This window comes from Lynx rufus, unplaced genomic scaffold, assembly GCF_022079265.1.
Source record: "Lynx rufus isolate CCGP_SWC_20201006 ecotype Redwood Valley unplaced genomic scaffold, mLynRuf1.p SCAF_11, whole genome shotgun sequence".
Classification (NCBI taxonomy): Eukaryota; Metazoa; Chordata; class Mammalia; order Carnivora; family Felidae; genus Lynx; species Lynx rufus.
In genome coordinates this window covers 19,279,469-19,292,328 of record NW_025814825.1, presented here as the reverse complement: position 1 = coordinate 19,292,328, position 12,860 = coordinate 19,279,469, and the positions used below count along the sequence as shown (strand labels likewise).

General features: G+C 52.4%; 1 protein-coding gene across 1 annotated transcript in view; it reads left to right on the top strand.

The window, feature by feature from the left end:
- The window catches only part of DLG5 (discs large MAGUK scaffold protein 5), a 127,022-nt gene that overhangs the window by 44,375 nt on the left and 69,787 nt on the right, over positions 1-12,860 (top strand). The window contains exon 3 of the mRNA XM_047073704.1: positions 5,457-5,525. Coding sequence (XP_046929660.1) covers positions 5,457-5,525 — 69 coding nt within the window. The remainder of the gene's footprint in view (positions 1-5,456; positions 5,526-12,860) is intronic.

The window sequence follows — 12,860 nt, the reverse complement described above, 5'->3', positions numbered from 1 at the left end:
GACCTGCCACGCACCCAGCACTGGCGTGGCTGTTGGGGTGGCCAGGAAGCAGCAGCACTTGTCAGGGCCGTGGAGCCATGACTCCTCTCACTCCCTTTCTTCCCAGTTTCAGTCCCCTCTCTGGCTTAGCTTACAGTGCCTGTTGAGTGTGTTCTTGGTGGGGGAAGGAAGGCAAGGAGGAGACAAGCCCACTGTAGGGGGCATCCAGGCAGTAAGGCCATGGGCAAGGCTGGCTCCACTCTGAGACTTTTCATTTGCACAGGAGGATAGGCTCTGCCTGTGTTGCTTCCAGGCTGAGTTGGTTTCTCAGGTGCTTGTCCAAGCTCACCATCCTCCAGGGCCAGCTCCAGGCTGCTTCCTCCATGAAGCCTCCCTTGACTGCCCTTCTACCTTCAGAGCCTGGCAGCAGTGTTGTGTGTAGGGATCAGGAGCACAGCCTTGGGGCTAGACTGGGTTTGTGTCCTGTTCATACCCTTACTCGTCCCTCTATCAGGACCTTAGGCAAATTTGTTAATTTTGCTAACCCTTAGTTTTCTACTCTGTAAAATGGGCCTCATGACAGCCTCAGGGTTGCTTTAGGAATCCCTAAAGTGCTTAGCACAGCTGGACACTAGTTCTCAGTGTGTATTAGCTGCTATTATTATTATTGTTAGTGAGTACCATATAGTCTGGCAGTCTGTTCATCCTGCACTGTTTGACCTTGTCACTCTAGTACCGCTATGACTTTCAATAAGCAGAGGATTGAAAATGGCAGGGTTGGAAGGCCTGGTTTGACCACGGTGGCAGCAGCTGGCGCTTGGAGCGCTGGCTGTGCCGGGTGCTGTCTCAAGTCCTTTTCACATTAACTCAGTAGATTCCTCTGTTAGGAAAGTACTCCTCCTAGCCCATTTTACGGATAAGCACATGGAGGCAGGGAGAGCTGAGTGGCTTTCCCAAAGGCACACAGCGGCTAAGTGGCAGAGTTGGGGGAGTTCAGCCCAGGCAGGCTGGCACCGCTGTGGGCGTTCTAGTCAATACTGCCTTCATTTAAGGTTGAGGGGCCCCGGCTCAGAGAGGGGAAGGGACTTCTGCACGGTTTCACAGCAGCTGAGTAGCCTCCTGAGCCCCTGGCTTGTCTTCTTTTCACCAGGCCTGGGCCAGGGCCTTGCAGGGCTCAGGCGTGCGTCAGGAACCTGGTGGACACGTGCAAGCACAAGAGCGATTGGGTGCCCTCGGTCATCTGCCTGTGACCTGGGGGAGGGTTCCAGGACCTCCTGGCTAGAGCCCCCAGGAAAAGAGTGGCTCGCCTTCTCCCTCCCGCTTCCCAGGTGCTTGGGGGGGGGGGGGGGCTGGTTGGCATGTCCTCCCGGCCTCTCCTCACCCTCCCGGAGCACAGGGAGGACTGTGTGTGTTGGCTCAAGGCTGGAACAAGTCCCTTCGGTGCCTACAGGTTTCATGGGGAGGAAGCGTGAGTCACTGGGGCCTTTTTGAGCTCTAGGTGAATGGAGGGGTGTATTAGGTGACAAGCTAAGCTTGTCTCTTTTGGGCCCCACAGGCTGCGGGAGGTGGCCTTGTTGGAGGGCTGGGGCATTCTGTTATCGCTTGGGTGATTTTACTGGAAGTTCTTTTGAAGTGGTCTCCCTGACCCAGTGGGGCTGAGTCACAGAGTAAACACAATTAGCAGGGGCTGGGCTCTTGGGAAGGATGCAGACAATGCGTGGGTCCCACGGCTTGCTGGCTGCCTTTCGGGGCCTCTGCCACGGTTTGCATTGGTTTCCCACCCGATGACTCCGGTCATCCCTGCTGCCCTGCGTTTATTCTGTCTGTCGACCACATGCCCTCGGGGACTTGTTGGAAATGCAGAGTCTCAGGCCCCCGTCGTCTCCCCACATCAGAATCTACATTTTGCTCGGGTCCCCAGGTAGCCCCCATGGCAGGAAAGAGCTCCCTTGTGTCCCTCTGTGGTCTACATGTCCATGAAAAGCTGGGCTTATGCCCTGCTCTCCTTTCCTGGAAACGTTTCCAGACCATTGACTTCTGGGTCCTCTCAGTTTGTGGGGGTGCCCTGAGTGGTGGTGTCCTGCGGGGATGTGGGAGGGCACATGGGGAGGGAGTGGGAGGCAGTGCCAGCGCGGGAGCCAGGTTGATTCTTCAGCCCTCACTGGCCTGGGCCTCTCTGCCAGGTTGGGGTATGCTTTAGGTTTCAGGGCAGGTGGGGTGTGAGTGCCTGCATGAAACTCCTGGGGGAATTGGGGGTGGCTGGGAGGCGTGTGCCTGTGAGAGGAGGCTGCTGTTGGCCTCCAGATTCGATTGTGAAACCCCAGAGGTAGATGACGCCTGACACCCGCCCTTCAGAAGCCACCGGCTTTGAAAGGACACCGCGTGACTTTGGAGGAGAGTGACTCCTCTTGCTTTTTCCCGACATCCTGACCACACAGGCTTTTTAAGACAACAATAGCAGCAGAGACAAAGCATGACCAAGACAGCGTCGTCTTCGGGCCTTTTTTCCCTCTGAATGACGTCTAAGGCCCTGGGAACATTGTAAAAACTGGGCCCTGTCCAATTTTAATCACTCCCTGCCGGCCCCCAGCTCCTAGGAGCGCTGCCAGCCGACTCAGGGGTGGTGATGCCCAGAGATGCAGATAGAGATGTCACGCTGCCCCCAGGTCAGGCCCCAGAACCCCAGCAGGACTTTGGGGACAGAGAAGAGGGACAGAATGTGTTGGTTGGCCAGTTGACTCCCACAGCCAGGGAGGGAGATGGGCGGAGAGAGACAAGGGCGTCTGCCAAGTTTAATTAACAGTGGAAACTGGCCGTGGGGGAGGAGGGAGGCAACTTGATGAGGAGGGGCGCTTTACTGGAAGATGGGGCTCTGCTGATGCCAGTAGTGGGGAAGAGGCAAGGCCTTCCCGCGAGGAGCGGCTGCTGGAGCGCGGGGCCGTGCTGTCGCAAGCACGATCCAGCTCAGAGATCTGCAAGGTGTGAGTGGGAGAGTTTATTTGCGCCTGCTTTTCTGAGTGGGCATCTTTTGAAAACAGTCCACCAACATACCAGCTGGCTAGCCTTCCTCGTCCCCATAAAGAAAAAATAATTAAGAAATTGGCAATTGAGTTGAGAAAACAGGCATTGTGTTACGTTTTTGTCCTTTGACATACCAGCGGATTGCCTGAATTGCATCTGACATTGCTTCGTGGATCCTTATGCAACGTTTGATGTTTATGGCGTGGGAAGAGAGATGATTTAAGAAACTTGTGGTGCTCGTTGTTTTGTTGGGACAAAAATGCAGAAACGTTGAATGGACAGCAAAATGAATTGTGTGGGTCGGACTTGAAATATGGGAGGTATTTCACTGAATGTTGCTACTCGTTTTTTGGTGGGATCAAGGAATTTCAGGGCTGAACAGGGTTTTCTAGTTCCTTTTCCCTTCAAGTGATGTGCAGAACCGTGCTGTGGTCTCCCTGCCAGGTGGGCACGGGGCCTCCGTGAAGTGAACGCGTGTGTCGACGGGGCCCTGCCCTTCCTAGGTATCTGCAGACCGAGCCAGCCCTGTCTGACAGGCGCCCCCACCCGCAGCTTTTCTCCGGCACCTACCTGCTGTGTCCATTTCTGGTGCCAGAAGCTGTGTTGAACAAACAGATCCCTTTGACAGTCCCATCTGAAGACAGAACATCTTCAATCCACCCTAAACACCTAAGGTCTTAAGAGAGTCTCAGAAAATTCGGTCACAAGGCCACTGGTCATCCTGGCCACTGTCCTAGTTCTTGCTATTATGAAAGTCCCTTTTCCTTGTGTTTTCTTTTTGCTCTCCGCTTTTGTCTTTTTCTGGTGGGCGTACCTGCCAGCTCTCCCGCCTACCATTATGCCAGGGCTGCTCGGCTGTCTGCCCTTCCTCTCCTCCCCTCAGGTTTTCCCGTCTGTTCAGGGTCATCTGTCACCCTGCTAGCCTCTCCCTTCCCCGCCCCCACGGGTCTCCTTCTTTCTCTCCCCTGTTTACCCCCATCTCTTCATCCCTTTGCTGTCCCTTCGGGGAGTGCGCAGGTATCAGGTAGCTAGCTAGTCAAGACTTGAGGTGGGAGATGGGGCGCCTGGGTGGCTCAGTCGGTTAAGCGGCCGACTTCGGCTCAGGTCATGATCTCGCGGTCCGTGAGTTCGAGCCCCGCGTCGGGCTCTGTGCTGACAGCTCAGAGCCTGGAGTCTGTTTCAGATTCTGTGTCTCCCTCACTCTCTGACCCTCCCCCGTTCATGCTCTGTCTCTCTCTGTCTCAAAAATAAATAAACGTTAAAAAAAATTTTTTTAAAAAGAGTTGAGGTGGGAAAGAAGAAACTTTGACATCTGGCCCCCACGTTTCAGGTCCTGGAGCCCTAGATCTCATTAGTTCTTGGCTGCTTTCTCACATGGGAGCCCTGAGGCTTATGCAAAGGCTTTACCGCAAAAATCCCGTCTCTCGCTCACCCGCTCTGCCTGGTACACACACTTCTTCACTGTGTAGTTTTGTGCAGGACAAAACCCTGCATTCCTGCTGTTACCTTGTTTTCTTTGACCCACCGCCTGCGCATGGGTGCTTTTCTCAGCTCCCAAGGTAGTCTTGGTCGGCTTGCCCTCTTAACACTGTGTCCCCTGTAGCCACAAGCAAAGCATGCAGTCAGGGGGAACATGTAATCCTGACATGGGACAGGGGAGAGGACCTCATAAGCTGTCTGGCTGAACCCCATCCTTGTTCAGGTCGGGAGCACAGTTCCAGGAAACAAGTGACTTGCTCAGTGGATGAGAGCTAGGTTCAGAAGCTGGGTTTCTTCACCCAGAGGTTTTACTGATGCCAGGCAGGTAACATCCTAGCCTTGGAAGCTGTGGTGTGGCAGTTGTGTGCCCACCTCAGGGGTTAACAACGTTAAGTGTTGGCCAAACAAAGGGCACGTACTGCTCCCTGGCTTTGGTGACCGTGTAATTGCTCAAAATTTTATAAGTAACTTTTAATAAGGGGGCAGGCACTGACTACATCATTAACGACTGAGCTTGAATATAGTCAGAACGCGAGAGCAGAACAGTCGGGCAAAAAGAACAAATAGTTCATAGATGTTTAGCTTCTCCTCTCTTGCTGTCTGCATGGAAGCCAGCGTCATATTGATAAAGATCTGTAGGAAATCCCGAGACCCTATTTTAGCCTGGGGCATATGTTGCTCCCTTGCTAAGCTTTTCCCCAGATGTCTTAACAAGAAGCCATCTGACTGGCTCCAAGTTCTCCTCTGTCTGTGCGTAGATAGGTCTCCAGGGCAGGAGGGTGGCGGAAAGGTGAGGTGGGACATCAGCAGAAATACCAGAGACTAGGCCCTGCTGACCACACCCCCCCTGCCCGCCCCTTAGATCCGATTTCTAGTCCCTGACGTGGTGTTGGTTCTCAGTTTGGCGTTGACTGAAGACCAGTTGGTCCGACAGTGGTTTGGGGTTAGTAACAAATGGTCTGTCCTTCTGTCCCCAGGCTCCACCTACAGCGTCTTGTCCATCATGCCCTCAGACTCAGAAAGCAGCAGCTCCCTCAGCAGTGTGGGTGAGTACCACCTGGACACCCTTCCTTCCTGGAGGGCACCGGGTAGGTGGGGGGTCTGGGTGTGAGCTGAGGTAGCCCTGAGTCTATGGGATGGGAAGTTGGCCTCCCCTGTGAGATCATTCATGGGGTCATCTCCTATTGACTCCATTCACGTTTTCTCCATCAGCAATCTATCCTCTTCTTTAAAAAATTATTATTATTATTTTTTAATGTGTATTTATTTTGAGAGAGAGATGGCGCCATCAGGGGAGGGGCAGAGAGAGAGGAAGAGAGAATCCCAAGCAGGCTCTGCACCGTCAGCACAGAGCCCTATGTGGGACTCGATCTCATGCCCATGAGATCATGCCCATGAGATCATGACCTGAGCCAAAATCAAGAGTTGGACACTCAACCGACCTAGCTACCAGGTGCCCCAGCAATACATCCTCTTAACAGAGGAGGGCAGAAATCTGGATATGGTGTTGGAATGGAGGCGGGTGGTAGGGGAGGCCGTGCTTCACCATTTCTTCACTTTGTCAGAGCGTGGGGCTTCTCAGTGAGCTGTTGTCCCCCTGACCCAGGCTTTGTACTTCAGTGACCACTGTCCATGAGAATGGCCCCTTTTGGGACTGTCCTTTGTAAGCAGGAACAGCCCTCTGGGCAGTGTATTGTCCTAGGGACAGGGGTAGCCAGTCCAAGTGTTTCCAGAAGCCTTTACTTTACTGAAGATATCTCAGCAGGAAGGTTGTCATGGTCTTGTAGCCTTCCCACACCTCTGTTACCTGTTACTGTGTCATGTGCCCTCTGTTTAACACCCTCGTGCAGTTTCTGATGTCCTGATCTGACCTTGTTGGATGCATACACCTTCAGTGGAGAGTCCTGGAGTTTCCGAGTCAGAAGGGCTCACGGAGGTCATCTGGTCCAATTATTTTGTTTCTTCCGCATAGACAGATGGGGAAATTGACACTGAGAGAGGGCAAGTCTCATGTCAGAGAGTCCAGACCCAGCCGGGGGCAGACCTTTCATGCGTTAATTCGACTGACACTTACAGAACACCTCTGTAACGCCAGAAGTGGGCTTGGAATGCAGTGGTGAGTAAGGCAGACGGTGGTCCTAGTGCTTGTGGATCTTCGGGTCCAGGGGGAAGACGGTTTCATAAGTAAATACAACATGTGAGGTCAGTCCAGTAAGAGAGCTACAAGCAGGGAGGTATTGTATTCGTTTTCTAGGGCTGCCATAGCATAGTACAACAAACCGAGTAGCTTATGTAACCGAAGTGTGTTCTCTCATAGTTAGTCTGACGGCATCAGGCACGGTCTGTCCCAGGCACCTCTCCTTCCTTCTGCCCGGGTGCTGGCAATCCTTGGTGATCCTTAGCTCGTAGATGTATCATCCCAGTCTCTGCCTTTGTCTTCACATGGTGTTCTCCCTGTGTTCATGTCTGTCTTCAGATTTCTACTTTTTCAAGGGACACTAGTCCTACTCCAGGATGACCTTATCTTCAGTGTCTGACTGTATCTCTGATAAAGTCACATTCACATTTGCTGCTGTCAGGATTTCAACATTTTGGGGAGGACACAGAGCAGCCAATCAGTTTCCTTCCTCCCTGTCTGGGAGGACTCCTCCGGGACCACAAGACAGAACTTCAGTGTTTATTACTTTGTGCTGTTTGCTAGGAGTCCATCGACTCAATGAAGGGGTTGTTGGAATTTTGAACACGGGACTGGCTTCCGGGAATCCCGTGGGGTGGGGCAGTCAGGATGAATGGAACGCTGTCATGGGGCTTTTGTAAACCTGAGGGGGTTGAATCCTGAGTGCACCTCTCCTGCCTCATGCTCTGCTCTTTGGCTCCCTGTTCCCCTTGGAAACGAGGTGCAGTGATCTAACAGATACCTGACAAATTCATTCACATCGACACTTCAGGGCTTACAGTGGTATCTTTCCTGGGAACATTTGCATCATTCTCTCTAAAGAGAGCGCGATTACTGAAACCACAGCAGTTATTGTTAGTAGTGGAATTTCAAGGAGGAGTAGGAGTAGGTATTTTTTATGCAGCCGGACTTCCGTAAACTCTGGAAGAAGCTTCATGTCACTGACCCGACCTTTGGTTCTATGCGTACCTGGAGCTGGTTCGGCCCTTGGGATGGAGGGGTGAACACTGTCCCCAGGTACTTGCTGACAAGCAGGCAGTGCTGTGCTGGACGTCCTGTGTAGGCTGAGCCTTGCTTGTTGGTGCCTGGATTTTGGATGCTGAAAGACCTGGTTGTATCCCTTTGGGTCAGACCCTCCTCAGTTCACCGGGACCCAAGTGTTGCTTTTCTTGTTCTTATGCCAGCAGTTGACATCGTCCTTGGGGTGAGTGGCCCCATTTTTGTGCAGACTGTGTTAGCCTGGAGACCTTTGGCTGTAGAGGAGGGAATACCCTCTCACATTGCCTTAAATAGTAGAGAAATGTGTGATCTCACAGTAAGAAGCCGCTGAGGTTGGGCTGAGTACATCAGGATGTGGCTCTGTGATCCTCTCTGTGTGTGTCTTCCACTCAGGCTGATGGCAGGGCATTTGTAGCAACAGTTCCAGCTGTCGCATCTAGACCTGGAAGTGTCCAGGGCTACAGTGTCCCTTATGGGAGCCACTAGCCACAGGTGGCTATTTACAGTTCAAATTAATTAAAATGAACTAAAATTAAAATTTGTAGTTTTTTTAGGTCTGTTTATTTTTGAAAGAGAGAGTGTGTGTGCACGTGTGGGAGGGGGCAGAGAGAGAGAGGGAGACAAAGAATCCCAAGCAGGCTCTACTCTCCCAGCTTGGAGCCAGATGCAGGGCTCAATTCCACGAACAGTGAGATCATGACCTGAGCTGAAATCAAGAGTTGGATGCTCAACTGACTGAGCCACCTGGATACCCCTCTAGTTTCAACAGTAACACCAGCTACATTTCATGTGCTCTCTGGCTACCTGCGTGGCTACTAGCTGCCATACGGGACAGAGCAGATAAAAGAACATCTCTGTCATCACATGGTCCAGAGGCTGAAGGGGGTTGTCTCCTCTCCTGTCTCCTTGTCAGCAAAGAAGCCTTCTGCAGAAATTCCCTCACAGGGTCTCCTCACACCGACTATAGTTGGGTAGCTTGTCTGTGCCCAAATCAGTGGCTCACACGGTATGGTCTCTGGACCAGCAGCACTCAGGCACCTGCTAGAAATGCAGGTTCCTGAGCTTCACCCCATCCCTGTTATATCAGAAGCTATGAGGATGGGGCCCAGCATCTACATTTAACAGACTCCTGGTCTGACATGGGCTGACCTGACTTAGTCCCTGGCGAGGGCACTGGAGTGTCTGAGGCTGGCTTGGACCTGTCCCTTGGAGTGGAATGAGCGGTGGGGTCGGCCATGGGGACTTCTGCTGTGCCTCCTGGAGGAGGAGGCTGGCCCGGCCTCACCTAATGACTGGCGGTGCTCTTTCCCTGCGCCACAGCCCTGGCAGAAGGGGGCCGGTAGGTCAGATGGGGACTGGCTGTTTTGGTTTGTGCATGGTCTCTCTCCATGAACCTCAGGAAGGGCGAGGCAAGAGCAACGTCTTACGATAAAAATCTCACCTCCGCTTTCCCACTCACGTCACAAACAACATTTGGGGAAAGAACGGCAAGTTACAGTCAGCAGAAGAGAAGACTGGTAGGGGAAGCCTTGCATGTGGTGTCTTCTCTGTGACAGCTTGTGCCTGATCGGCTGCCCTGGCTAGCGTTCGATCTGCGGGTGGCCTGTCCCCTTCCAGCTCTCCAGCTGGACACTGCTGACAACTCCCCACGCCTGTGCTAACCTTCAGGGTTAACAGCCCTAAGGATTGCAGAGTTCTTCTGCGGAGGCCTTTTCAGGCAATTTTCATCAGCTGAGCGCGTGTGGCTTCTCAGAGGCCTCCCCCATCCCATGCAGCCCGACGGTAGGTAACCTGCCTGTCGGTAGGCCTCACGGATCTGCCCAGGGAATGCACACTCATGTCAGGCAATGGATATTTTTCTTCCCCATTCACCCTGACCTAATTTCTCAGGTGCCTTTTATTTCTCACCTGGGACAGCTGGGGAGGTTTTAAGGCAAACAGACATCCTTGGGTAGCATGTATAAAATAAGCCTTAAATTTATGCAAATTGAAGCAACAGGAGAAGTTTCTTATTAAACAAAGAAGTCTCTTGGCTTGTCAGCAGGAGAAGCAGCCGGAGGGCTTCCTTCGTTTCCCAGAGAAGATTCCTTGAAAGTGCAGCTTCTGGGTTGGCACAGGAAGGTCGGGTGAGTCAGCCTGGAGGCCGGTTCTGCGTGCACCCTGACTCCTTGTGCCCTCTGACCCTTTCCTGGTCCTTCTGGAACAGGGGCCTATATTCCCAGCTCATCTGCAGAATGTGGGCAGTTTCTTCTCTTGGAGTACGTGCTTGATGCTTGTGGGGGTCACAGAGAGCCCTGGCCCCTGATCTCACAGTCCAGCCACATGTCTCAGTCTGTCCAGGCTGCCAAAGCAGAACACCACAGACCAGGCAGCTGGGAAACAAAGGATATTTATTTGTCACCGTTCTGGAGGTTGGGAGTCCAAGATCAAGGCAGGTCCAGTGTCTGGTGAAGGCCCGCTTCAGGTTCATAGATGGCGTCTTCCTGCTGTGTCCTCACGTGCAGAAGGAGGGGAGAGCTCCCTGGGGTCCTTTTATAAGGACACTAGATCCATCCATGTGGGATCCATTCTTGTGACCTAATTGCCCCCTGAAGATCTCACCTCCTAATACCACACCTTGGGGGTTAGGATTTCATCGTAGGGATTTGGTGGGGAGACACCAGCATTCGGACCATAGCATCAGAGAGTTAAGCGACTGGCCATTGTGCCCTGTGTAGAACTGAAGGAAACAAATAGCTCAAGGGGAGGAGCAGCTGTTTCTGATGGGGGGGTGTCAGAGCAAGTTTCAAGGAGGAGGTGGTCCTTATGTTGGGTCTTTTATGGATGGTGCTTCAGAAGTAGGAGCAGCTAGGAAACAATAGGCCATCACTGCCTCTCGTTTTGGGTTTCTGCAGAGCAGACCCTGAGTGAAGGATCTGCTCTGAGAGCAAGTGTTTTACCTAGGAGTTGGGCATGGCTGTAGCCGTTGCATTGTACTGTCAGTCCTGACTGACCCAGGGGGGCATCCCCCTTGTTAGGGGAGGGCCCCTCCCTGCATGTTATCAGTGGGTGATGTCTTTAAATGGAGTGGCTCCCGGGCAGCCAGTAAAACAAGGGAGAAAAAAGCCACTCTGGCCAGCAAATGCAACTCCAGGCCAGAGGCTCTCAAACTTGATCAGGCATCAGAATCTTCTGGAGGGTTGTGCTGACTTCACTTTCTGGGTTTCTGACTTAGGAGGTCTGAGTGGGCCTGAGATGTGCATTTCTAACAAGTGTGTGACGCTAGGTGCTTTCAGAATCACTGGTTCACAGCGTGGGACTGTGTCTTTCCTGATGGCGCTGGCTCTCCTGGGCTGGAGATCAGGATGGCTTGGTTTCACTTGCTGCTGCCTATGGTGACCATGTTCTGCTGCTGCTTTGATTCTCCCCTGACCGCCAGGGCCTGGGGGTAGCCAGGAAGTTTATCTGGGCATCGCCCCTCCACCCGGCCACTGCTGGCCCGTGCCAGTTTTCTCTTTGGCTCTGGCACCATGGACCCACGGAACTCTGGAGCGGATTGTCATTTGTCTGGCTGTAAATAAGACATAGGGGGTGGCCTTCAGCTGGAGTGTGGTGGTGAGGGAGCTAAGGACAGAGGGTCTTCTGGCTAAGACCACCCAGCTGCTGAGTTGCTCGCTGAGCCTGCAGAGGTGGCCGCACCGGCCATGGCGACTGGGAGGCAGAGCCAGGTCTTGTGGTGGTGAAAGGGGCCTGCCCAGTCTGCTGGCCAGACTCTGCTCCTGCCATCCCATTCACACCAAGGCCCGGTGAGTGAGGGCTCTTTGTCCAAAATCCAGGGCCTGTGCCCGCTCTCCTGGCATCTCCCAACACCCCTGTTTTAGTACAGTCCAAATCCCTTACCCCTGGAGCCCCATTCTGGACACAGAATGGAAGAAGGAAATCTGCCTTCCCCAGTGGTTCCCGATTTGGAAAGAGGAAGGAGCAAAGTTGGGGAGAGTGGACAGTTTTGCGTTTGAATCCAAAGAAACAGCTGTGCAGGGAGAGGAGAGCCAAGGGAAAGATGTGTGAGGTTTCTGTGGACAACTCACTTGATGTCAGTTTTTATTTTGCTTGTTCTTTATGATGTTTGCTGTTCCTGGGGTGACTGATGGGGTGGGGGTGCTGATGGTCCACAGGGCCACCAACCATGCCGCTGTTGGGACCCTGGCTTCAGTTTAGGGGCACCAAGGGTTTTGTTTTTGCTTAATTTTTTAGAAAGTCATGTCATTGAGATATAAATTGCCTACAGTAAAGTCTCTCCTTTTTATACCGTTAAGCGAGCTTTGACGACCACACGTTGTCCTGTAACCACCACCACAAGTAAGATACAGGACAGTTCCCTCACCCTGAAACATTCTCTTCTGTGACTTTGTACTCAGCCTTTCTTCCCTCGTCCCCCAGCCCCTGGCAGCCATTCATCTCTTTTCTGCCCTATATTTTCGCCTATTTCCAAATGTCCTATAAATGGAATCGTATGGGGTATAGCCTTTTGAGTCTGGCTTCTTTCACTTAGCAGAGGGCTTTCAGATTCCCTGGCTGTCATGTGTCCTGGTGGTTTGTATCAGAGGCCTTTTCTTCCCGAGTAGTATTCCTTTGTGGGAAGGAAACGCTGCTGTTTATCCATTCGCCGTCTACCTTTAGTAGTGGTGTGTGGGTGTTGGTGTGCATGTACATTTTCTTTTGTCTTGTGTAAATACCTGGATGCGGGATTCCTGGGCGGTATGGCACGTGCATGTTTAACTTTGTAAAAGACGGACAGGGTGCCTGGCTGGCTCAGGCGGTCGGGCGTGTGACTCTCCATCTCGGGGTTGTACGTTGAGACCCCATACTGGGTGTAGAGATTACTTACGTAAAATAATAATAAACAAGCCTGCTAAAGTGTTTTCTAAAGTGGCCATGTTGCTTCATATTCCCACTGGCGATATTTGGGAATTCTGGTTTCTCCGTGCCCCTTGCCAGCATTTGGAGGTGGTGTTGTTTTAGTTTTTTTCAAGGTTTTAAAAATTTTTAAAGTTTATTTATTTATTTTGAGACACCGAGAGAGAGAGAGAGAGAGAGAGATCGAGCACCAATGGGGGAAGGGCGGAGAGAGAGAGTCCCAAGCAGGCTCTGTGCTCGATCCTATGTACTGTGAGATCATGACCTGAGCCAAAATCAGGAGCTGGGTGATCAACCCACTGAGCCACCA